Raw genomic sequence first — 27,205 nt, forward strand, 5'->3', positions numbered from 1 at the left:
TACAATTATTTATTCCATACCACGTACTCCAACCCCATCTAGAGTTCCTTTCCATCAAACCCTGAAATAAGAAAAATGCTACATCAATTGAAATTCTTCTTCGTCGTGATCCGTTAAATTCAAGATCCTTGCTTCGGAAGCTTCATCGATCAATTCATAAAATAAAATAAAAAAAAAAAAAGTTCCAAGAAGGAACACGACACGTCAAGAGGACTTCATCAATGGCTTTCACCAAGAAGGTGACACTCAAGAGCTCAGATGGTGTACTCTTTATAATCGACCGTGCTGTTGCTCTCCAGTCCAGAACCATCCAGTACGTTCTAGAAGACACCAATCCAGTCGACACCATCATTCCCGTACCTGCGGTTGATGCGAGAACACTCTCGAAGGTACTCGAGTATTGTAAGAAACACTTGATTGATCTCAACACCGATTTTGAGGAGTACAGTAAGTGGGATAAAGATTTTGTGGACGTGGAAGTATGGATGCTTTATGATTTAATCATGGCAGCTGACTATCTTCATATTCCACCTTTGATCGATCTAATTTGTGACAAGATTGCATCCATGTTCAAGGGACAGACACCGGAGAAGATCCGTGAGATTTTTAACATCGAGAATGATTTTAGCAAAGAGGAAGAGGAAGGCTTTAAGAAGAAGAGTGGATGGGCTTTCAAATGATGGCTTCATATTCGATTCTGGTTTTTGCATGCAGCTTTTTCAACTTTCACAGTGAAAGATTGAATATTTGAGGGTTTTGGATGCAGCCTTTTTCAACTTTCACGATGAAAGATTGAATATTTGAGAGTGTATGGTCTTTTGGGGTCTTCAATCTATGATTTAGATTTTTGGGTGAATTGATGATATTAAAAAAAAATTTCTGAAGAAGAGTTCAGTTTTCTAGGGTTTTACGGGGTTTAATTTTTCTAATGGAAAGTTTCAGGGGATGAGTTTAGGGTTTAGGGCTTTTCATCCAATCTTTTTTTCTTGTAGTTAGAGAAAATTCTATTGTAATTTTGATTGCCAAAGCATAAAACAATAAATCGCCCTTTTCTATTTTATACCATCTATAATAAAGTATTTATCAAATTTTTTTTTTACCAAAATATTCTTATTACCTCGCTTATCTGTTTCTTTCGTTCTATTATTATTTTATTTAATTAATTCAAATAATATTTCTCTTTAAACTAATCTATTTAATAAAATTTCCATGTATTTATATATTTATTATTTTAGACTTTTTTTCTTCTAAAATTAGGTTGAATGAAAATTTAGAAACATATAATACAAATTTGAGTGCGAGGGAGGGTGTGAGATTAATGGTTCCATGTTCAACAATGGCGGTAAGTGTGCCATCAACAACCTTAATTTCTTATAATTTAATTTTAAATTTTATAATTTAATATTAAAATAAAACAAGGGTAAGCTAAACTCAGCCCTGTCTCAGGCCCAAAGACCGAACGTTCGAGCTTGGGCCCGTCGGAGCTCCAAATTACAACCTTGGCCCATATTTTCGGTCCTTGTTCAGTTGTTCATCCTCCTCTCAATCCTTCCAAACAGAGTAAAACTAAAGAGCATACGCAATGGAAGTGGAAAGAGAGCCTTGTGAGGAGCCTCCTCCAACAATGATGGAAGAGGAAGAAGCAGAAGCCATTCCCGTAGCAAAGGAGCCTCCAAGGATCCACCGTCTAGACCAGTCGGTCGTCAACCGCATCGCCGCCGGAGAGGTCATCCAGCGGCCGGTCTCCGCCGTGAAGGAGCTCGTCGAGAACAGCCTCGACGCCCACTCCACGTCCATAAATGTCGTCGTAAAAGACGGCGGCCTCAAGCTCATTCAAGTCTCCGACGACGGCCACGGCATCAGAGTCTGTTCTCTCGGCTATCTTCATTTCTCACCTCAATGAATGTTTTTTTTCCTAATCATAAGAACTCTGCTAACTAATTCAATAGAAGCTTTGTGAGTGAAGAGATCTGTGTATTGCATTTTGGAATTCAAGATAAAAGAATGATGTTTTCATTTTTGTTTGTTATTAGTACGAGGACTTGCCCATACTCTGCGAGAGGCACACTACATCGAAGTTGTCAGAATTTGAAGATTTACAGTCGATAAAGTCGATGGGGTTCAGAGGAGAGGCGCTGGCGAGCATGACCTATGTGGGTCATGTTACAGTCACCACCATTACTGCGGGTCAGTTGCATGGTTACAGGTGTGTGCACACCAAATGTTTGGTTAAGTTCTGTTGTGTCTATTGATTTATTTGGGGTCTTGTTGGCAGTGTTTCTCTTTTATTTTTCCATTGGATTTCGAAAGAAAGGGGCATGTGAATTTTGGGTTATTTCATTTTGGAAAACAAAATTGCTAGTTGAGTGACTTTGTATCATCCATCTGAGGTGATCAGTGGTAATAGAACGCGATCAGAAGTTAGAATGAGTAGCAATGGGAAAGCTTACCCATTTATTCTTTTGAGTTTTGACTAGATGAATTTATCATCTAGGGTATCTTATCGAGATGGTGTCATGGAGCATGAACCAAAGGCTTGTGCTGCTGTAAAGGGAACTCAGATAATGGTATGTGCTGGATATTTCAATTGACTTTGGCTAATTTTTTCATTTAAAGTGATAAAGGCATAATTTAGGAATTGTTTGGGTTTGGGTAATTTGGAATTTAGGAGTTACTTGGGAAATTTATTGATAACATAGAACATCAGTCACTCCCAATTTAATTCTAAGAAAGAACATGAAAATTGAGAGTTGAAAAGTTTAACTTTTAAGGAGAGAACATGTAAGAAAGAGAGTACTTTAGTTTTCACCATTTGTCATTGATTGAATATGTATTAAGTGCAAGAGTTTAAAGATAAATAATTGTGATATTTGTCCTAATGCATATTACATGTGGATTTATCAAGTCACTTCTATTTGAAATCTAGGACAAATATCTTTTGAGATAATTATTTCATCCATTTTGTGACAAGTGGTACCTTCAGCCGCTAAATTATTTCATTTTTGCCATGAGAATCAGGGCAGGGATGGACTATGGAATAAAAGCACAAGAGCACACTTCAGTAATATGACATCCATTCAACACAAGTCACACAACCATTTTGTGATTGAGTACTTGGACAAGAAATTTGAAGTTTACCACATTAAAACAGTATTTAAGAATTTGGTGCATGAACATTGGTTATTGCATTAAATTCAGTATGAATCAGGGTTTGGAAATTTTTGAAAGTAAAGAAAAAGTCATAGATTTTCTTAAGTGGATAAAGCTAAATATAATGAATCAATATAATTGTCAATGAAAATAAACAATATTACAATTTGAAATAGATTTAATGGGTTAAGGTCCCATAAATCAATATGCACACTGATAAATAGAGAAGTACATGTTTTGTTGATAGAAAAAGGGAAGTCTATGGTTTGTGCCAAAGTGGCATTCGAGACATAAGTCATTTGGATCCAACTCAAACATTTGAATAGGACTACTACTTTTGAGTGTATGTAGAACACGATTTGAAGAACGACCAAGCTGTTGATGCCATAGAGAAGGAGATGCTTGGATTGAAGAAAACATTCAAGAAATGAAAGCAGTAATGGGTTGATTTAATATTGCAAAGCCATTGCATCTACTCACAGTTCCCAACCTTTTTCCCATTGTCTGCTCTTTTATTACAAAACTGCATGAAAAATCTTAGAAGATGTTATTACTGTCAAGTGAAAATTGACTCCTGGAGATTGGAGTAGTGGAAGATGGAAAAAAAGATGGAACCAGTATGTGAAACAGATTTTAATGTTCTGTCTCCAAGAATTACATGACCATTTCTATCATGATAAACTGTTACCTGGATTATTTGTTCATGTGAGCTAAAGCATCGGTATCATGATACCACTTAGGATCATGAAGATTTTTTAATGATCAAAGTAGTTAAGGCTTGACTATCACTTTCTATTTGGTAATGCTTAAAATGGTTTCCGTATTCAAGATCACTGTGACCATGACATATCTAACATAGAAATTGTTAGCATTGATTTGAAGAACTAATATTGGAGTAGGAATATTATGAATTGGTGACTTGATGCTGTTGTTGGAACTGTGATAGTTGTTTGTAGAAATTGAATGATGGTTATAAACATTTTTGCGAGGTTGAGAAAATAGTGGACAACCTCTGCCTCATTCTCACCACATTGAGAATAACTGCATGAAAAGGATTAAAATTTTGATAAATGCTCCTTGCCTAGGCCATTTGCCATAATTTCATGTAAACTGTGTAAAGGTAGTTGGGCATGAATGGAAGCAACAAATGTATGATGTTTTGGATCAACTACATTTTAAAACCGAAGGAACTTGCCTTGTTCGTTTGGAATGGAGTACCTAATTGAGTGTGAAGTGTCACAAATAGGCTTATCTTTGTGGATATAATCTCCTATAGAGTAGGAACATGATTTTGTGCATTTTTGAAGATCTTTGTAAAGTTGTGTTGGGTTCTTGGTGAACAGATTTCATTTGTCATGTACTAAATAATGTATACAAGTCCTAGACCACAACTGCCATGACTTTCTTAGGGAGTGAAGGTCATGATCTTCCTAAGCATTAAAGTCAAGTTTGGTTCAAGTCATTAAATGATGAATACAAGAAGGACAAACAATTCTTTGAAGATGTTCAAAAGTTGGTCAGGAAATAACTAAGAATACAATGCCATAACAAAACCAGATCCTCCTCACAAGGGGTAAAACCCATGTACATTGGATGGAAGAACAATATACACTCAGGGGAAGAAAATCTCTTACAAAAGAGGCCAAGTGCATTGCTTCTTGTTTGGCTAACTAGCTAGTGACTTGATTAGCTAAATGAGGAACCCAAGAAAAGCAGCAACTCAAATCACTAGCAATATTTATGATTTTTCGCATCCAGTTATCAAACTCCCATGAACCTCTCTAGTCTCTCCCTAATGGACACCTAAGATATTACAATAGTAGAATCTCCCTCCACAGATAGATTGGATAGATATAAAGCTTTGGCCTGCTGCAAACCCTTCAATAATGCTAATATCTCTGCTTTAATAGCCAACCCCACTTTTAGATGCTTAGAGTAAGCTCTCAAAACTGTACTTGTATGATCTCTAGTCACTTCTACTATACCCAATTGTCTAGGATTACCCATGAAACATCTGTCAAAGTTTAACTTTACCGAACTCACTGGAGGGGGCAACCAATCCATTATTACTTTCCTCTTCGACCTGTTTAAGCAGCAAGCACTCTTCCAGTCTAGCAATAAGAGATATTAAAGGAATATCTGCAAAAGCTCAATGATTGAGGCCCATAGGGAGGAGAAAAAAGTAATTCAGATCCTAGATGGCATCTATAGATCTCTATTCGCCAAATATCCTTGCACTCCTCTCCAACCAAATGAACCATATCAAGGATAAAACACCCATCTGCTAAAGAATCTTTCCTCTAGGTTGGGTGTCAAAGCCTTTAAAGGAGCCTACTATCTCTGCTATGCCCCTAGGAGGAATATATTTGACATTGGCTATGTTGAACATTTTATGTCATAATTCTAGTGCAGTGGGATGATGGAGAAAAATATAATCAACTAATTCTCTACCTTCAAAAACATAATACATTGGTCTGGGCTTAGTGCTTTGTAGGGCTTCCTCAATTGAAGCAAGTCATTGTTATTGATTTTCTTATTAACCACAAGCCAAGCAAAAACCTTGACCATAGGTGTCATCCTCTTGAATGTGTAGGAGAGGGAGGAGGAATGGATCGAGCAAGAAATCCCCAAATTATTTTACTTCACATAACCTGGTGAACATATTTTTCCAATGGAAGATAATTAGAGTGAGAGAACCTGGTGGGAACCCTGATGTCAATGTTTGGAAAGGGAATAAGTAAAGATTCTGTGGGATTTTGTTTAGCCTTATTTAAAACAAGGTTTATATAATTTTTGAATAAGGAAACCTAATGAATAATATGAAGAGTGTTGAAGCTTAGATATCATGAAAAGTTTGAAGGAGAGAGATGATCAGAAAAAGAATTAGTTAATGTCTTGATTTTGCTTGATTGATGAATATAAATTCTGTAAACGAATTTAAAAACTAGCAACCATGCCATTTGTCCCAATTCTTAGGACATGTGGGTTTGACAAGTAATTTCTTTGTGAAACCTAGAGAAAGCGTTATTTGAGATAACTGGTTCATCTTTTGGTGACAATGGCAACCCCTTGACTAACCTATTTTCTTTTACATGTGACAACATTAGTCTTTTTTCTGGTAGTATCTTCTTTGGTGATATAGAAATAGAAAAGGAAAAAAAATGCTTAAAAGTAATAAAAGCTTGACAAAAGGGAGGCATCTTGAGCATTTTCTTTCCTTTTCCTTAGAACCAAACACATCTTAATCATGAATATGAAACTGAAAGAAGTAATGCTTGAGGAAAAGAAAATGTTATCCTGGGAAGATTTGAAAAGATCGATTAGTGTCACTGATAAATCATAAAATTTTTTGGTTACAATGGAGCTATGTGCTATATTTAGGATATTCATTATAATATGGTTACTCCTGAATTACAGGACTTTAATTGGGTTTCATTTTTTTATTGACAAATTGGAGATTAATTGGATCAAAATATTCTCATGCATCAAACTAGCAATTCCTATTGGTCTTTTGCTCTTTCTAAAATTATGATAATTTCCATTTTCTTTTGCATGTGGATCAGATTGAAAATCTATTTTATAACATGACTGCCCGGAGGAAAACGCTGCAAAATTCAGCTGATGATTATCCAAAGATTGTTGACCTGCTAAGCCGATTTGCCATTCATCACATTAATGTGAACTTCTCTTGCAGAAAGGTCTTGTCTCTTGATATTGCTTCTCTTCCTTACCAGTTTGTAAGAGTTATCATTTGAATTATTGAATTATGTTCCGCAACTCATGTAATTTGATTCTTTTATGGTACTCAGCATGGAGCTGCCAGAGCGGATGTTCATACAGTTGCCACATCTTCGAGACTTGATGCAATTAGATCTGTCTTTGGGGTCTCAGTTGCTCGCAATCTTATGAAAATTGAAGCTGCAGATGATGATGTTTCTAGTTCAGTCTTTGAGATGGATGGTTTCATCTCTAATTCAAATTACATAGCAAAGAAGACAACAATGGTGCTTTTTATCAATGGTATGCATTATCTATATTAGTAATGGAGAATGAAAAATGGTTATATGATTCTTTTTTTTTGATTGGTAAAGTTATATGATTCATTGAGATTTATGATCCTGCCTGTTGATTTTACACTTTCAATCTATCATCTGAATGCAAGAGTCATGATTGAGATGCCAAAGTAAAGTGGTTGCTTTTGATTCTTTCTTTTATATGATGCAGGGGAGCAGGGTTTCTACTTCTTTGTATTAATTAACCATGGGAATTTTCCAACATTGAAAAGGTTTCCATGATTTTTATCTTCTGATATGACATTGATTACTACTCTTTTAGGATAAATCTTGTTACATGTTATGGAACGTTAACTGGTACAAATTTACTTAAACTAGGGAAGCTGCCCTTTCTCTATTTGAAACTTGACGCTAGACTTGCTCAAATTTGGAGTATCAAATCATCGTCAAGAAGTTCTCTGATTTTTGCAGTGGGGAAATTAAGGCTTAAATTTCTGATAAAAAAAAAATTAAGGCTTAAATTTCTTCCTTAAATTTAGAATATCCTTCATCCTTTTTTGATATGTAAATTTTTGTCCCATTGGGACTTGAACTTGGAACCTCCCACACATCCTCACATCCCTTTACCACTAGAGCCAGGACTCAAGGGCATATTCTTCATCTTTACTAATGTCAAGTTGTTGAATAAACTTTCAAAAGCTATAGTTACTCCCATATGTTTGGTTTAGAATTGTTTTTTTAGAGTTGACTGATTTTTTTAGTGTTATGATCTTAAATTTGTTTTAATTCTTGACATGAAGAAATATCAAATATATGGAAAAGGATTTGGGTCATAGGTCAAAAGAAGTTTCTAGGATTAGGAAACAAATTGAAGATAATAGATGCATTTGTGGTATCAAATTTGTGAAATGTCATTTTTGGAGGGGAGACAAGTTCTTGACACTGTCCTTGTTACCAACAAAGTCGTCAACTTTAGAGACGGCCTAGCATGCAAGCTGGTATGGAGAATGAGCACAAATGTGTTAATTGGAACTTTTTGTTGCTTTTTATGGATAGGTTGAGTTTTGGATGGAAGTGGATTGAGTGGATTAGATTCTTCATTTCAACTGTCCATTTTCAGTTCTTGTGAATGGTATACCATTGGGATTCCTCTATATTTCCTTAGGTTTATTTTAGGGGGACCTTCTCTCCCCTTATCATTTTGTTTTAGCAATGCAGTGTTTCATTGATTTCATCTTGATAAATGTCAGGAGGTGAGGGCACCCAGGCAAGGAAAAGGGAGTAGCAAGGAATTTAGATATTACATTTGCTTTATCCACTAATGACACATTAATTTGTAGTTCTCTAAAGAGCAGCTGCTGTATCTAAGGTGCACAGTCCTGATCTTTGAAGCTGTTGCTTTGCTGAAGGTCAATCTGAATGAGTGAGTTTTTCCTGAAAAGAGGGTGGGGAGGTGGAGGCCTCTGCATCTTTGATAGGATACAAAGTGGGTAAGCTTAAATCTTCTTATTTGAAGTTGTCATTATGTAATTTTAAAGCTAGAGTGATCTAGGATTCGGTGAGGGAGCATCTTCAAAATCAGCTTGTTTTGTGGAAGTGATGATATCTAAGGCTGGTCAATTTGCTCTCAAGTTTGCCCACCTATTCTTTGCCTTTGTGTTGTCTGGGTTAATTCATTTGAGCTTGGGGAAGCTCAAAAAGGGCTTCCCGTGAGGAGGTAACTAGACTGGTGGTTTTCTTATTATTGTGGTTGTTCTTCCTTCTTTTATTCTAGGTGTTCCTTGTATACTTCCTGTGTGTTAACTAGGGCTCACCTCCTGATTCATGCCTAATTGGTGTCTCAGTTGATTCGTGTCCAGCTGGTGCTCCTTGATTGAGGGATTAATCAACAAAATTTATAACCTATTATACCATATACTAGGGTAGCAAAGACAAAGCTACTATAGCATAGTGGCTCTAGGATCGTTCACTGGGATGGGTTTTCACTTCACAAATGATATTAATTCAAAGCTGAATTGATGCCTTTTCATTCCAAGGTTAGCTTTAAAAGAAAACATAAAGACGTTTGAATGAAAAAGGTTTAGTTTTAAGCTAACCAAAAGTAGTAGTAACTGATTTTACTTAGAAAAGTGTTTCTTGGAGTTTAGATCACTGGGCTCAGATTCCTCATACAAAAAGGAGAGTTCCGGTCACTTGTATCTTTTCCTCGCATTAGAGAATTAACATATAGTTAATTCTCTAACCGGTGTGGTACAGATGCTTCCCATTAATGGGTTCAAACACTAAATCTCTCTCACTGATGCACCTTGCAATGGCTCATACCTCTCACCTAGCACTTGCCATTCAAGGTGATCTTTAACCTTGGATTTCCCTTCACAAGCTCGCAAGAGATAACTAATGGATGTCTCCTTGGAGTCCAAAAGCTTACCAAGTGTTGGCAATTCTAGAAAATCCTACCTTCAAGTCACCTCCCAGAGGCTCGCAAGGGGTAAACTAGTGCATCTCAATGGTTAGAGATCACTTGCCTTACCAAGTGTTGGCCCAGGTGACTCCAAGGCGTTTTAAGTTAACTAAAAACATAGAAACCATTCACGGGACACACTTTCTTTTCATTCAAAACTAAAACAACAAAACTTCCAATTTATGCATGTGGAAACTTACCCGGTTACCTTAGCTCCAAGAGACAAAGAGCCTAGCCTCTCATCCTCTGAGGAAAAATCCTCAGAGTTTGATTGGCTAGAAAGAAAACTAACGAGAAAACAAGAATATATAGGAAAAACAGAGCAAGTGCTCTGTATTTTACTTCCTTCCCAAAACTGTACAAAGGATCCCTTGGAACCACCTCCTCCGAGAGTCCTCCTGAGAGTTTATATAGGAAGGTAATTTACCCTTCCTTGGATACTTCCTAACTAAGGAATTACATGAGTGGCTGAATACAAGGAGAAAATGGAAATTTAGACACAAAAATATCAGAAGAAAAGATCTAAAAGAGTCGGTGCACAACTATCTGGAAGCTTCAGGACCATTTCGCAGGTGAAAATGAGGTATGCGAGATTTTGCAGATGCACAAAAAGGCTGCGAAATTTCTTCATAGCAACCAGCTGATTTCGCACTACTGCAAAGTTGGCTTTCATCTTGTGGTGTTTGGCTTCCATCGCGTCGTGAAGCTTCAGGGGAAATCCATGGTACTGTACAAAAAGGCTGCGAAATATCTCGCAACAAAATGGTGATTTCGCAGCACTTTTCTAAAGCCTTCCTTCAGCTTGGAGTGATTGGCTTCCAATGGCTGTAACTTCCTCATTTCAGCTCCAAATCGTGCACCGTTTGAAGCATTGGATTCTTGACTTCCTGAGCTTTGAAATGGTATATAACATGTAGAAAATGGACTTCGGGAAGTGCTCCAAAAGTGCGAAAGAAGACTGTAACTGTTGTCTTCTGTTTTCTTCTTTGCTTTTCTCCTCTTTGCTTCTCTCCTTGCATTCCGGATTTTGCTTATGGCAAAAATGCTTCAAAGCTTTGATTCTTCATGTTTCTGAGCTCTTCATTGCTTTGCCATGGATTCCAAATAACTCTCCTCAATCTTGGATTGCTTTGGTGATCAAAATACTAACAAAAACACCAAAACTTACACAATTTGATTAGAATTGATTGAAAGGGGCCTTAACATGCTAATTGGGTTAAAAGGCACTAACTACTACTCAAAAGTGTTTAAAAGGATCAATTACAAGCTATCAAATAGCACTTTTTGAGTAGTAATCACCTCCTTATTGGAGCATTAAAGGTTTTTTTTTTTTTTTTTTTTTTAAATTAAAAAAAAAAATCTACCTGGAGAGAAAGATACAAGCTGTGTTTGATTTTGTTTGAAGGTTGTATTCATGCCTATGTATCATTTTTTATGATAAGTGAGGATAGAGGTTTTCTAACTGAAAAGAAGTACATGTGGTGTGGCTTGAATTTGGATGTGAGGCGTTATTGACAGCTGGTATGGTTTCTGCCAAAAAAAGAACAAGTGCCCTCACCCCACCACACCCCCACTAAAAGAACAAAGTGGAACAAAAATTAACAAATGTAAACACAAAAAATTTATTCATCTTTGAACAACTGATATTAGATTCACCCAAGAAAAGAACAAAATTAGCAATTGAAATACTCACATGGGCACACAGAAATTTGAGCTATTGATTTATTCTAAATGACATTTGAAATTTCAAAAGTTCAGTTCATATGCTATGCTTAATGTTACTGGCATACCAACAATGTTATCACTATCTCTTCCCAGATATTTATAAACAACTTTGACCAAGTAATATAGTGTTCCTTGTTTCAAAAACTTGATTAAGTATTTTTTTTTTGTCTTGTTTTATTTTATCTTTTCATTTTTCCCCTTCTACTAAACATATGAAGCAATTTTTTTGAAAAAAAAATTAAAAATTTTAATTAATTTTGATAATTTGACATTGCACTCAGAACCAATTTTGTCAGGGTTCACACTTCTTGAATCTTTTTGGGTGCTTTAAAATTTAACTTTAACATCAGTAGCAATGCTTTCTTCCTAAGGTAAAACTTCAATATCTGTTTGAACTATTGATTTGGTAATTTTCCTGTCATTATTTTGTGAAAGAAGTCTTTTTGATGGGATGCTTGAAGTCTCATGGTTGAAGGGGATTCTGCAAACACATAGATACATGTAATGTTCTTGTTGGCAATTTCGTGAAAATTTCATTGTTGTATTTTAGACTAGGTTTAGAAGTGACTTGAGTTGACATGATTAATCACCAAGACATGAAATGTTTTATGTTCAATATTGTTGACATTCAGATGAAGCTCAAGTGTATCATGAAAATCAAAGGTATTGTACATTGATGATTTGGTTCAAACTCAAGTTGGAGCCATTCCTTGCAATGGGGAACTGAAGCTTAGGATTGAATAAGCACTCAAATGAGGTAGGTGATCCACATAAAGCACCCCTACCTGAGGAAGGAAATTGGGGAGTCCCCCTGGACTGCAGATAATGAGCATTCCTTTTGAGTGAACTTTTGATACCTTAGTGTGTTCAAAGTGTCCCAAGTTGTTCCAAGTAGATTTGACATATTTGGCTTGAAGTGTGAAAAAACACTTATATTTTTGCCTCTCAAAGGATTTGTGCTACTAGCCAAGTCATAGGTTTGCTACCAGCTAGTAGGTTAGGTAGGATATTCTTCTGGTCAGAGGTTCATCGCTAGCGAACTTGCCAGTTATCTACCAGTGACCTTAATTCCAGAAGGGTCCTTTCTAATGCTTAGTTCAATACTAGCAAACTCCTTAGTTCGCTGCAGATAAACTTAGTGCCAGATGAGTGCCTTTGAGCTCTGTTTTTCAAAGTCAGTGGTGATCTTGTTCTTGCCTCTTTTGGTGCTCAATTAAGAGTTGGTTATACCTATCTATATATATATAGAGAGAGAGAGAGTTGGTTATGACTTGATTCACCTATAAATAGTTGAGTAACTCATTAGAGAAGGCATTGACTTAGAATTGTGTAGAACTTCCTTGAGATTATTTTGAGAGACAAGTTGAGATTGCAAGCTAAAGTGTTTGTGAGATGCACTATGAGCTTGTGTGTGATTGAAATGATTTCCTCCAGGTCACATTGATTGAAGAATAGTTCAAGATTCGTCCATTTGAAGTTGAAGTTTTGGATCTAAATTGTTTCAAGAATTCTTTGTGGATGTGAATTCAATTTCCAGTGACTTTCTATTTGATTTGGTTAAATCTTGGTCTTTGATTGTGTTCAATCTGGTTTTAATGGGACTCCAAAGGAAGATCAAAGGTTGAAGAACCTTAGTGAGACTCTGAGTACTCGATGAGATTTCAAATTGTGGTGTGACTCCACAAATGGCTGTGAAATCTTTGTTGGAGGCTGAGGATCTCGGTGAGAGATCAAGTTTGCAATCCAGGGATTTTGGTAGGGTGCAGAGTGCCTTGTTAGGACTTCAAAGTTGGTGATCGAGCTACAAGGTAAAGGCAGGGATGGAGTAACCAGAGATTGATCAGGTAGACATCTTCAGTAGGACTAGGATTTGCAATTGATTATTCAATAGTAAAATATTGCTAGCTAGGATAGCTAGTGGTTTTTCCTTGGGATGGATGTTTCCATGTAAATCCTTTTGTCTCATGGTGTGATTGTTCTCATTTATCTGATCCATTGCATGCTCATAATCCATAGCTTAATCAGTCATTGATATTGAAATGGATTAAACCAGATTAGTTGGATCATGGGTTAATTGAAGTATAGATCTGAAAATTGATCATCATTTGATAAGAGTCCATAGATGTTAGAGTGCATGATATGCATTGTGGGCCCAAATCCTACAGGCTTAAGCTTTTAGTAAAATTGGTAGTTCGACATGGTACTGGAGCCTTGTTTGAACATCACTACTGCATGTTTGTTTCCCCAATTTATTAAGCTCACGTGCAATCCAAAAAATAGAAGCTACACGTGAGGGAGGGTGTTGGAGTGCATGATTTGCATTGTGGGCTCAAATCCTACAAGTTTAAGCTTTTAGTAAAGTTGATTTTTCAACAATAGATTGAGATAATAAAAGATTTTAACATTTGGGATCAGAGTAATATCAGTTTGTAACAACTGCTACCAGAGCTTTACCTTTCTTTTGGAAAATTTGAGATTCCATTGTTTTCATCTCCTGGACTTCTATGAGGAATTGAAGTCCTTAGAGTATGTTCATTGGATGAGTCATATTCTGCATTTATCAAAGAAAGTGGTCTCCTTCAACTGGATAACACGGCTTACAAATCAGGAGGTTGAGCTTTTGGCAATGAAGCGCTCTGCCTTGTGAGGCTTGTAGGGAATTATTAGCCTCCTTGAAGGTTTTATTTTATTTTAATTATTTTTATTCATTAATTAATTTTTATAGGGTAGGCTTCATGCGGCTGTATTCTTGTGTTTTTTTTCTTTGCTCTTTCTCTCTCTGGTTGGGGTGGTTGGGTTCCCATTCTTTCCTTTTGCTTTTGTCTTTCAGGGATCTCTGATCCCTTTGTGCTCATTGTCTTCTCTAGATGAAATCTTCTACTTGTTATCAAAACAAGATAGATATGAGTTCAGCTATGCATTTCTGATAAAAAAGAAAAAAAGAAAAAAAGAAAAGAGTTCAGCTATGCATGTTTGTTATTGAAATTATGAAGCTTCATTCTTAAAGGTTATATTATGACTTCAGTTTGTACTATTAGAACAAATCAATTTGCTTGGAAGATTGGAGGGCTTTTTGGACTTTAGTTTACCCTAATATTCGTACAATAACGAGCAAAAGTTATTATACTTTTGGAGTAGAACTCTGTTGTACTTTTAATTGTATTATATATTATATAGTTGAAACAACACATACATGGTATTTTACTTACTTGATAACTTTCGAAACTAAAGGTGTGACATGCTTTTTGTGCATGAATTTATTTTATAATATTGTTATTGTATGTTTATGCTCTTTCAACATTTCCCCAGTTTTCTTGAAAATATCCACAAATTGAAATCTATTTTTATTTAACTTTTAAAATTGAAATCATTAATGCCATCATATTTGCTTTGGCATCTTAATATGTCCATCAGAAATTATTATATTCATTGTCATTGTTTTGGCATCTTACCATATGCATTTGTGTCAACATTTAACACCTTGGTTGGTTGAGGCATAGAGGAAAAAAAATTTGATTAGTGGAAAAGCACTATCGGCTACTCAATTAAGTGCTCTGTTTGTCTCAGAAATTTCATAATATCAGATAGTAAATGGGAACAGTTGTTAGTGCTTGGTTTTGCCTTTAGCACAGGGGGGTTGTATTGCCAGGTTATCTATTTGTTGTGGAAATGCTGAAGACATACATTGATGATAATATTGGCTCTGCTAGAAGAAGTGTTATAACCCTTAAGCTTTGAAATTCTAAATAGGACTTATTCGGCTCGGAATTTTTTTCTATCAAAGTAGATATTAGCCTGAGAAAATGATAGACAAATCAAACATGGAGATTTGAATAGGAATTATAAGGGCTTGTTTTGTTTTCCGGAAAAGTTCTAGCAGTAAAACCAAAAAACATGCCTCATAACATATTTTGAGACTGCAAGGGAAAAGGGTGCATAAGGAAGAGGAAGATAAGGTGATTTGGGTAGAGTCAGAGACCGGTAAGTTTTCCATCAAAGCCCTTTACATTGTCTTGAAGTCGGGGAGTTCAGTTTCTTTCTCTGTGGGTGTTATATGGAACTCATGAGTGCTGCCAAACGTGGGTTTCTTTGCTTGGGAGGCCACTCAGGGAAAGGTTTTAACTTTGGATCAATTATGGAGGAGGGGATGGTCTTTGACAAATAGATGTTTCTTTTGTCATTTCAAGGAAGAACCCATTGAATCGATTGATCACACATCCTTATTTACTGTGTTGAGACAAGGGTTTTATGACAGTTTCTGTTCTCCCTTTTCGTTGTGTCTTGGGTGCTATCTTCATTGGTTAGAGAGACCCTCCTAGGTTGGCATGACCCTTTTGTGGGTAAAAAAATGAAAAAGGGCATGATGAGCAGCTCCCTTATGCATTTTTTGGACAGTTTAAAAGGAAAGGAACAAAAGATCGTTTGCAATTGATGAGCAATCTTACCAAAGGCTGAAACACACTTTTCTTTGTAATACTTCCTGAATACTTTGTGGCACTCTGTCTGGGGTTTTCTTTTCTTTTTTTTCATATTACTCTCTTGCTTAACCTATCAAAAAAAAAAAAAAAAAAAGACATTTTATTTGTCAATATGATGTATTAATGTTATATCTTGGTCCTAGTTTGTGCTTCTTAATATGATTGTTTGTTGAATCATCTATCCTTTTTGGTTCTGTTACATGGTTTCTTGTATGTTTCAAGTCAGTGATGTGTAAATAGCCTGCATTTACTGTATGCAATCAAAGCATCCAAGTTGTAGATGCTCTCCCTTTCTCTCTCTAAGTCCCTTCATATTTACAAGATGGAATTGACTATGGAAAACTTGAACTTTTGTCTCTTTATTGATTTTCCGGAAATTATATTATGGTTATAACTTTTAGGAAATTGACTGAGGAACAGTGGAGTTTGGATTCTCATACAATATTTCCCTTTTCTCCAGATAGATTGGTTGAGTGCACCGCACTAAAGAGGGCCATTGAAATTGTTTATGCTGCAACCTTGCCCAAAGCATCAAAGCCGTTCATATATATGTCAATTGTATTGCCATCTGAACATGTTGATGTAAATATACACCCCACCAAGCGAGAGGTAGGGATATTTTTATAATTATTTTCTGAATTTGACTATTGTTTACACAGATATGTGGACCTCATATTTATGTGTACCAATTTAAACTATTTGAGTGAATGTTCAAAAGTTTTGTGAGGTTTAAATATTTGAAAGGTATGAATTTCACCTATGCATTGCCTGGACCATGTGATACCAAGGGAGATCCAATTGCCTAGGTGTTTCTTAGGTGCCTGATGTACCTTGTAAATGGAACACCAGGGGTTCCTATCTGATTGTTGAAATGGAAACAACTTATGAGCTGTTCTGTCTTCTTAGTTGTTTCTTCTGTACTGAAACTGTACCTTTTTGGCTGCTTTAGAATTCCGTATATCTATTTGCAGGTAAGCCTCTTAAATCAGGAAGCCATTATTGAGAAGATACAGTCTGCATTTGAATCAAAATTGAGAAACTCTAATGAGGAAAGGACATTTCAGGAACAGGTATGTGGCAAACTGAGCATATAAGCTCAGAACTTGATGTTTTTGGGTGCTCTAAGAGAACTATCAGCCCTTTCAAGTTATTGAATCAAGTTTGGTTCTTGCCTCCTATATTATTGTTTAAACTACACAGAAAAGAATAGAAGGTAGGAAAAAGATTTCAATGCATGTTTTTTTTGTTATTGTTATTATGAAAATAATGATAGTTAGGTGTCTTTATTATTATTATTGTTGTTGTTGTTATTTTCATTTTTGAATCTGGATTTAGCTGTATTCTCTTAAATTCAACTCAGTGTGTCTGTTCCTGCACCTCAACTAAATGGTTTCATTAGATTGTAAAGCCATCTTGCTTGAAATAAAGACTAGGGAAATGTTGTGTGATTTCCTAAGAGCCACTTTCTTGTCAGTCCAGTTATTATAATACAAATGTCCATAGTCAAGCAAAATTTTCTATTAGGAAAATGCTGATTTCTTCATATATGTTGCTTATGTCTGTCATTTTACATATGTAGCTATATATTTCAATTTTGATGTATGAAAGTTCTCCATGTAGGGCAGCCGTAGCATGGTTGTGTACAATCAAATAAGTTGGGCTAGAATTTCAATCTTTTAGTGTTTAGGAGGGGGAACAGGAATAAAATTATTGCATTTGGGGAAAATAAAATAAAAGATAGGAAAAAAAGAGACAAAGAAGAAAGATAAAAAACCTTAGAATCTCACTACGACCTTCTAAAAGTCTCTTCTTAAAGACAGATAAGAAACCTTAGAGTCTCTCTTAGAAAAAAGGCAGTGGAGTCGCCCCATTTGAAAATAGTAAGATATGTGAGAAAAAAAAATTGTTTTACATTAATTAACTTATTTTATAGAGTTTATAAAATCTTCTAAACTGGATAAAACCATGAAAAAAATTCTAATCTATATCGTAACTTATTAGGAATCTTATTCCTTTCCTAAAACTATTAAATCATCTAAAATAAAATCATTAAAAGGAAATATTTAGACTAGAAATTAACTTCATAGAAGTATTTTGCAATAAGAGTTTCTTATAAAGAAATTTTCTAGATTATAAGGACTCAACTGGAAAATTTAGGAAAAAAAAAAAAAAAGGCTTTTGTTTTTTGAGAAAATAGAAAGTTTAGAAACTTCTTTTAAGGATAAATTTCAGAAAAAAAAAAATTCAAAATTGTAAATGCAACTATTATAACAACTGCTAACTGACTTTAGAGAGCCTAGAAACTGTAAAATTACCTAAATAAGCTTGATAGAGTATTTAGGAATTTTTTATTTCCTTTCATTCCTTTCTTGAGGAGATCTTGGAAATTCATCCTCATCAATTTGAGATTAATTTAATACAAAAGTGAAAAGAGAAATATATGATAGGATGATCACTTCTGTAGTGTTGGTACTCATCAACATGATGTGTATGGAACCATTTTTTCTTGACTAGTTTCTTTTAAATCACAAGTGCGACAAGAGATGAAGTAGCATGATCAACCATCATAATGGTGAGTGAGGACGATTTAGGTTGGCATATTGTCCGCACACATGTAAAAGTGATGAAATTTTAGAGGTGGAGAAAGGGGAATTAAGGAGGATGAGAAGAAAAGAGGGGGAATTTACTAAATAAGATTTTAGTTTGTTCTAAATTTGGAGAATGGAAAGTTTTACTTTCTTTAGGCCTTAGGTTGATCAGGAAAGTTGGATATCTTCCATGAAACCTTTTTTAGTCTTTTCTTGGGTTCTTAATTGATAAGCCTGATCATTGATGGTGTTTATTGTACTGTTGCCCTACTTGTGTTACTATTGTGACCACAATTTTCTAGGTCTTAAGTTCTGGGTGTGATGTTTAACCTTATGGAGAGAATCTTTATGACAACTATAAGAGCAATGGCACTATGTTGAGATGTAATGTGGTGGATTGATCCCTTGAGGTTATAAGCTCCTGGAGTTTTATTTTCTGGGACAGATGTTCATTGTTTTGTCTTGGTCCATTTTGCTAGTGTGCACATAGCCTTCAACTAGCTCATTCAAGGGGTGATTACTCATTGTTTTGTGCTCTTTTATTATGTTAAATCAGTTGCACATAAGATATTTGGCAAATGCTTGATGTTATTCAGCATTCCAGGACATTGTGGTTTAGAATTCTTGGATTTAATGAAGTAGTTTTGGTGGCTTCCCATCTCCTGGGAGTCTGAGCATTCAAATTACTAATACTTGGGAGAGGGGTTGCCATCTACGTGGGCATTTGTTGATGCAAGAGGCTGACTGGACTAAATTTAATTAGGGGAAAAAATTGAGGTTGGTCTTTCTAACTTTGCCTATTATTAGTGGGATGCTAAACATTTGATAATGATATTTTAGGTGGTTCACTCTAGGCTAGGTAAGCATGAGGTTCCATTCCATGAGAACAGCTATGGAAATACAGGATGCTCTGCCTAGAAGTAGATGGATTGGGGGAGTGTTCAACGTGGAATAAAGTGGAGTGACAATTGAATTCTGGATTTCTCAGGGGAACACTGATTGTGGTAGAATTTTCATTTAAACTTTGAGGTCATCCAAAAGCTACTGTCACCATTGGGCCTTGGAGAGGTTCCTTTAAAATATATGATTTTTTTTTTGATAAGTATTCCTTTAAAATATATGATAAATCAATTTATTTATATATATACTTGCAGTTTGCTGTGACTTGTGAAACACAGAAATACCGGTTCTTCAGATCTTCCCTGTCTTTGTTCCCACTTTTTGTAGGGAAGCAGTTCTACTGACCATTGCCCCTCTCAATTCTCTTGTCAGTTCCAATTACAACCTTTGTGTTCGCAATCTAATCACTATTGCTTCAGCTATCTGCACATCAGATGGATCTTGCCTGCTGACTTGTGCTTTTTGCTTGGCCTTTGTTTGGTTGCATGCATGAGATAGACGATGGAACCCTCTTCATCTGGTCCTAAGGATACACGCAAGGATTCCGATTGTAGCCCCAAACTATCTGGTATGGGAGTGTCTTATTTTGATTGTGTCACTTGCCCCTTGGTTGGCCTCATATCATTTGCAGATTAAGTATGGTACATTTGTTCTCTATTTTGGAATGTCTTCTTTTTAAATGGTTTCCTGTTTTTCCTGGTCTGTTATAGGTTCAAGGTCACAAAAAGTCCCTGTGCATAAAATAGTTAGGACTGATTCACAGGATCCTGCTGGAAGGCTGCATGCTTACTTGCAAGTTAAGCCTCAGAGTCATCTTGGAAAAGAATCTGATTTAACTGTTGTGAGGTAGAATCCATATTTAGTGGCAGTGCAACCATCTTCATTTTACTTTTATTACTCAAACCAAAGCGCTTGCATATTCTATTTCATACCGATGTGAAAAATGCACTTGCTTTGTTAATCAACAAGCTTGTTTGAACAATGCAATTCATCTTTTAATTCATGGACACTGATTGGTGCTATAACAAAAACATGTTTTATGATTGATATAATATATTATAAAATTGGTCTTTTTTTTTTTTTTTTAATCAAATGCTAACCCACTTTTCTTATCTGTTAGTTTCTTTTCTATAATTTCTAACCTTTCTCCAATGACATGGTATTAGCAATTTAGTGATCTAGTCCAAAGTTACATGATGTTACATTTTGTGCTCTTTACCATTGACCTTTCTTTTCCCAAAGCCTAAATTGCTACTATTTAATGGATCTGGAGCTAGTCAAAGAATTGCACTGTGCATAAATACTGACTGGTGGCGATTTTTCATATTTGTTCTGTGGAGTATTGGGTTCAATATGATTGAGATTACTGCTTGTCTGGGCAGTAAAATAAAATGTTATCCATTTGTGTGCTTTTACTATCTATACTTGTGGGCTTTTTTCTCAATTTCTTTTTCTGAAAATCATTGGTTAGGCAATTAAGGCTGTTTGCACAGCAGTTGGGAGTTGTTGGTGCTTTGGATACCAGATTAAGTGATTATAATGTAATCACTTGTGTAATTATTAGAAGAATTTAGGTAGATCACACTAACTACCTGAGTTTTCTAACTATAATAGGAAGCTCCGTTGATGTTTTTGTCCTCCCGTGTCTTGGAAAAATTAAATTTTAGGAATAACAAAAACTTTTTATTCTTATGACCAAATCACAGGGTTTTTCTGTTGGAATTCAAACACTAAGGAATAATCATCAATATGTCTGTGCTTTCCTTTCTTTTCCTCAAGAACAACTGCCCAAACTTCAGTGAAACAGCTTCTCACACCTTGAAAATCTGATTTCCTGTTTACTTTTCTTGCAATGATGATAAGGGCATGAAGATTCAAGACCTTTCTTGACTGAAACAAAGATTGCTGCAAGTCAGACCTTCAAAATATAAGATCCCCTTCTCTTCTCTCACAATGATGGCAATGGCAATGAGATCCGGGATCTCCCTATCCTCCAAATGGTGTTTGTTGCAAGTCACACTGTCAATATCTGAGATTACCTTTTCTTCTTTCACAATTATGACAATAACTATATTTAATATTTCCTTCCTCTCAAAAAAATGATTTCTACAAGCCTCATTCTCAAAATTTGAGAATCCTTCCCCTTATTTTCATACCGAATCATGACTATACTGATGAGGATAGATTTATTGCCTGGACTCAGAGAATGATTGTGTCAACTCTGTGCTTTTCATTTCCCTCGTTGAATAATGTTTGCTATTTTCTGTCAAAAGCCGATTGCCAAATACAATAATGTCAATGAAAATTAGTTAGGCCAATAATGGCAGGTGAGGAGGGTCAGGGTATAAGCTCTGAATGATGATTTATTCCTTTTGTATTTAGGTTGCATGGGGCTGCTGGATGGGTCCCTAAGTCTGGTTGCCAAGCTTTCTAGAAGAAAATGATTTCCTTGAATTGGTGGTTTCCTGCTGTAAGATATTTCAGAAAAGAAGCTTGATCTCAAAAAATGAGGATTAGATTAATAGGCTCCCAGTTCATATTTAGAGGATTGGTTTAAGGGGGTACAAAATATGTGGGGGGTTTATTGCAGTGGATGAAAACACCGCAACACAGAACATCTGTCATAGGCAAGAGTGTTGGTGAAGTTTGATGGTTGTTCTGTACTGGGATTCATTGGTATCATGGTCAGGCAGGTGCAATCCTCCAGTTGCTTTGTGGTGGGAAACAGTGCCTTGAATGGGTTTGCTCCTCCTCTTCCCTTAAACTACTTAGGAAGCAGTTGTTTTTAGTCTTTGGTTAGGGGGGCTAGAGGTTGAAGATGACAGGTATGGAGGTATGCACTGGGAAGGAGAGTGAGGAGGGCTGGTTGGGGATATGTGGTCGTCATCCATTAAAGGGGTATGGTTGCCTGTTGCAGTAGAGCCTACCAACTGAGAATTCTTCTTTTAATTTGAAAAAGGAGAGTGTGGGATTTAGTGTTTCTAGGCCTATGGTGGGGTGACCTAGCCCACAAGAAAGGTAGAGGTTCAAACTGGTCTTTCCTTGGACATGAATTTAAAGGATTGGTTTTAGAGATTGGTGACTTTCAGCCCAAGGTGGTGTGGCATGTCCTTGTAACATTGAGGTGGCTTTGCTCCAAGTGCAGGGGTGGCAGGTTCTTGCCTAGGATCTAATTTGGGCCTGAGTAGTGAGATTTGGGTTAAGCACCCTAGATAAAGGGTCAAGAGTGTGGGTTGCAAGTCTACTGGTTCCTTCCTCTTTTGCTTGGGAAGACCATTTTCAAATGTGGTTCTTAGTTTGTCAGCTAGATGAATTTTTTATTACTCCAGTGGGGAAGGGGAGGGGTGGGGGAGAGAAGGGAGCTACTTCTATTTTGGCTAGTAAATTGAGGGCTATAAAAGAGTATCTTTAGAAAGTGTAGAGAATTGTTTGGAGTTATCTTTCTGTAGTGGATGATTTGGATCTGTTGAATATAATGTATTTATAGTGTACAATCTTTCTTTCCTTTCTTAATATAGGTCACATATATGGTAGTTAGTTCAACCTAACCTTGTATATATATTTCTCTATTGTACGAAGTTAATCATATGAATGAGAATTAAGGTTTTCTCTCTCTCTCTCTCTTTCAACATGGTATCAAAGCTAAGGGAGAAAACTTTATTCTTTCTGGTTTACCCGTGTAATTAATTCCGGGAATCCGTCCAGTGACCGTGTTTCATTCCGGTCACCTTTCCCATCTCCCAAAGCTTTTCGGTTAGCCATATCGTGGTCAGAAAACCCTCATCGCCGTCAACATTTTTCCGGCGAAATTTTCCGGCGACTTTTTTCAGGCGATATTTTCCGACATTGACCAGAGCGCAAAGAGGAGATCCGCAACTTTTCTCAAAGCACCGGAGCCAAAATCCGATCCACGCACCTCCCACGTGCCGTTTTTCTCCGGCGGCCTGAATCCCACGTGCTAGCGCGTGAGGGCGCGTGGCCCACTTTCTAGTGCCGAGCTTCTACCAGTAGGCTAGTCCAATGCCATCTTGCACTTCTACGCCTTCGTCAGTCCTCTCCGAACCCCGCTTCTCCATTTTTTTGGCATTTCAGCCTCCAACGGCAGCTCTCCGACCCCCGACGGCAGCTTCCTTCCTTGGCCAAGACCTGTGTGTGCCTTGGGAAGACCTCTTCTTCATCTCCAGTCACTTTTCTCCTTTGTTTGGGTCCCGACATATCAGGTTCTTCTTCCACAGCTGTGATCCGTCCTCCCTTTAGGGCTCTCTTCAATCCAAACCTAATTCAATCTCAGGTGAAGTGGATATGGCGACTAAAAATCCTATTTTTACATCCGTCATCTCTGGATCTCCTACTATCACATCGGAAAAATTGATTGGTAGTGAGAATTATCTCTCCTGGTCAGCGTCCGTGGAACTCTGGTTTATGGGACATGGTTATGAGGATCATCTTGTTACACCTGAGGATGCTATACCCGATGTTGACAAAGTGCAATGGAAGAAAATCGATGCACAATTATGTAGCGTATTATGGCAATTTGTTGATCCCAAAATTTTACATCATCTTCGTGCCTACAAAACTTGCTTTAAATTTTGGACTCAGGCTAAAGGATTATCCACGAATGATATTCAACAAGAAGTTAATCATATGAATGAGAATTAAGGTTTTCTCTCTCTCTCTTTCAACAAGATCAAATTAAACAACCAAATTTGAAGGAAGGAGATGGGGCTTTAGTTGAAGAGGAGCTGGTTTTGAGAAATCTAGCTTTGGAGAAATTCAGGTGAGTAGCAGATTTTGAGGAAATGAGTTGGCAGCAAAGACCTTGAGCATTCTACCTTACAAGAAGTGCATTGTTGGATTAAGTTCTGTACCCCTGTGGTCAAGTCCTCACTGTTAGTGAATGGACAAAGCTGTAGAGGTCTCCAGTAGGGAAATTGCTTTCTCCTTATCCTTTCTTCTAGCGGTTGAATCTGAGTGCTACTGTTAACTAGGGCTATGTAAAGAGGTTATATTCCAAGTCTTTAAGATTGGGAGAAGGGAGGGCTTAGCTATTCAGATTTTCAACTTGTTTGCTGATGACACATCCTTTGGTGCAAGTGATGCTCAGTTGTCATTCCTTAGTTACATGCTCCTGTCTTTTGAAGCTATCTCCAGATTAAAAGTGATCTTGTATGCTAGTGAGATTATACCTGTGAGCAAGTATTTGTTGTATTGGAGAGATGATCTGTGTGTTGTGTTTTTCTGGACTTGATCTTATTCTTGGTATTTCTTCATTCTTGTAACATTTGGATGTTGGGTTAGTTCACCCCCGTTATTTCTTTTGGGAAATTTTCTATTTAGTTGTGAATTTGTTTAATTGAGCTTGAGGCTCCCTGATATTTTTTTTGTCCATTCTTGATTTGTATGTGCACATTTTTTTGTTGCTCTCTATTCTTACACAAAAACTCATGGTGCAGGTCTTCTGTTAGACAAAGAAGGAACCCAAAGGAAACTGCTGATCTTACTAGCATTCAGGAGCTTGTTTCAGAGATTGAAGGAAATTCTCATTCTGGTAAATGGTTTTTTTTTTTTCCATAAAACTTCTTGATAGTGAAACCAATTCTTAGAGTTATATAAATGTGTCAAATGCTTCTAATGACATATTCTTGTGTAGGTCTGCAGGACATTATAAAATACTGCACATATATTGGAATGGCAGATGATGTTTTTGCATTGCTTCAGCATAATACTCACCTATATCTTGTAAATGTGGTAAACTTGAGGTAATAGTTCTATTAAAACTTTGCAATTAATGTTCTGAGCGCCTTTTAATATTTCTTTAGTTGGCTTGCTTTTGATTTACTTGTTTCTGATAGTGTCTGTGTTTCTGCATGTATTTCCCTCTCTCTCTCTCTCTCTCTCATAATGGGATACTTCTTTGTAAAACTGACCCATTGAAATTACTAATTCCTGAGGATTAGCTTCTCCCTTCAATAAGTCACAATGGGATTCTTTTCTGCAAAATATTTTACACTAGTAATTCTAAAAAATTAACTAAAGTCAATCTTTCTTTCTTTGTTAACTGGTTATGGTTGATCTTGGAAGCACGGGCTGGTTGATCTTGCAGTTTTTTCTTCCCTGAGTTAAATGATTACTTGTGTCAGCTATTTGATTTTTTCTTTTCCCATTTTTTCATGTCTTCACAGCAAAGAGCTCATGTATCAGCAAGTTCTGTGCCGGTTTGCCCATTTTAATGCTATACAAATAAGCAATCCTGTTCCCTTGAAAGAATTAATTATGCTGGCTCTGAAAGAGGAGGATTTAGATCAACAATGCGATGAGAATGATGACTTGAAAGAGAAGATTGCAGAAGTAAAATGTCTTTACTTTAGATTGGTTTATGTTTGGTGTATATTGTATCTTTCATTTTATTTTATTTTTCTATTGAGTTTACGGAACCATTTTGAATGTTCATTCTCATATTTTCATGACTCATGACAATTGAAAGTTAGTTGTGCCATGTGCTGAGAAATAATGGCTGTTTTTTACCTTTTTTTTCAAAAGAAAAAGAAAGACCTAAAATATGATTAACTGCAAAAGGTGCAAAACCAAATATAAGAGAGCCTGTCAGTTCTTTATTTTAAAGTGCCTTAACAACAATGTCGCATCTTAGCTATTGTATCTATAACATAGGTATTGTAGGATGCTAATCAAAATGCAATATTATGAATTCTTTTCACATGGATGCATGTGTGTGTGTGTAATATTGTCTCTTTTGAGATATTGACAACTATAACCTCAATATGACATTCTTTTAATACATGCTTCTCAAAAGGGTCTCTCTCATGTCCTCTTCAGCATTCAAAAATGAAAAGCTCTTCTTTCCTGATATCTATTGATTATGACACTTTTTTTTTTTTTTTGAGTGTCAATATTCTTTGATCTCTTTATTATTCACACCATAAATCTTCATTTCTCTTAAACAAATGGCATTATATTAAATTAGATAAGTGTAAGATGCCTTCAAATAACTTTTTCTTTTCAACTAATATAATTGTTCTTTTTTTCCCCCAGATGAACATGGAACTACTCAAGCAAAAATCAGAAATGCTAAATGAGTATTTCAGCCTTAGCATTGATCTAGATGGGAATTTATCTAGGCTTCCTGTCGTACTTGACCAGTACACACCTGACATGGACCGCGTCCCAGAATTTATACTATGTTTGGGCAATGATGTAGGTTTTGAACTCTATTGATGATTCTTATGTTCTTTTTTTTTTTTTTACCTCTCTGTATGTTTTTCACTTATCATGTTATGAACTTGTGATCCATGATCATGTTTCTACATTGAAAATCAGGTTTGTCAAACACACCAACACACTTCTTTTTAGCTTTCTCTCCTCTTGAGTTACATGAACTTTAGTTTCCTGACTGGAGAATCTGAGGAACTTCAAGATAAAATATCTGTTGATAAAAAGAAGAAACAAGTTCCACTATCACTTATCAACAGATCATGTATCATGGGAAAGGCAATATTAGCTGTAGTGAAAAAAAGGTGAAAAGGAAGATGATTGGGCTGGGCTTTAGAGTGCAATGTAGGCTCTCTTTAGACCCAGTTGATGGTATAGCTGTTAAAGTGGCCAAGGTCATTGGTAGATGTGCTGAGGCCTCTCAGCATGGGGTGTCTCTCGCAAAGTGTTGTGGCAAAGGATCTGTCTTATTGGGTTGGGTGACAGTGTGTCCCTTCAAGATGGTGGGTGTCCCCCTTGGCAGATCCGGCGCACTTTGCTCCCAAGAGGGTTTTTGGCTTGAGTGTGTTTCAAAGCTTTGAATCTCCTCCGAGGTTGGGGCCTTGCTCTTCTTCTTCTCTTTGCTTAGTGGGTGGAGTTGTTATTTCGGTTGAGGTTGAGAGG

The 27,205-nt window shown here is 36.4% G+C and overlaps 2 protein-coding genes across 3 annotated transcripts in view; both read left to right on the forward strand.

The window, feature by feature from the left end:
- Positions 1-221: 221 nt before the first annotated feature.
- Positions 222-680, forward strand: LOC117909961 (SKP1-like protein 11). Its single transcript, XM_034824007.1, has one exon. It carries the CDS (start codon positions 222-224, stop codon positions 678-680), a length of 459 nt encoding a protein of 152 aa, XP_034679898.1.
- Positions 681-1,555: 875 nt separating this feature from the next.
- The window catches only part of LOC117909965 (DNA mismatch repair protein MLH1-like), a 30,696-nt gene continuing 5,046 nt past the window's right edge, over positions 1,556-27,205 (forward strand). Inside the window, exons 1-13 of one of the 2 annotated variants that reach the window (XM_034824010.1) lie at positions 1,556-1,864; positions 2,034-2,206; positions 2,495-2,567; positions 6,714-6,848; positions 6,960-7,170; positions 16,288-16,436; positions 16,799-16,897; positions 19,814-19,883; positions 20,026-20,161; positions 24,769-24,863; positions 24,966-25,074; positions 25,498-25,663; positions 26,366-26,527. In XM_034824010.1, coding sequence (XP_034679901.1) covers positions 1,583-1,864; positions 2,034-2,206; positions 2,495-2,567; positions 6,714-6,848; positions 6,960-7,170; positions 16,288-16,436; positions 16,799-16,897; positions 19,814-19,883; positions 20,026-20,161; positions 24,769-24,863; positions 24,966-25,074; positions 25,498-25,663; positions 26,366-26,527 — 1,860 coding nt within the window. In that variant the 5' untranslated portion in view covers positions 1,556-1,582. The remainder of the gene's footprint in view (positions 1,865-2,033; positions 2,207-2,494; positions 2,568-6,713; positions 6,849-6,959; positions 7,171-16,287; positions 16,437-16,798; positions 16,898-19,813; positions 19,884-20,025; positions 20,162-24,768; positions 24,864-24,965; positions 25,075-25,497; positions 25,664-26,365; positions 26,528-27,205) is intronic. The other variant, XM_034824011.1, reaches the window with a different exon arrangement.

This window comes from Vitis riparia, unplaced genomic scaffold (assembly GCF_004353265.1).
Source record: "Vitis riparia cultivar Riparia Gloire de Montpellier isolate 1030 unplaced genomic scaffold, EGFV_Vit.rip_1.0 scaffold504_pilon_pilon, whole genome shotgun sequence".
Lineage (NCBI taxonomy): Eukaryota > Viridiplantae > Streptophyta > Magnoliopsida > Vitales > Vitaceae > Vitis > Vitis riparia.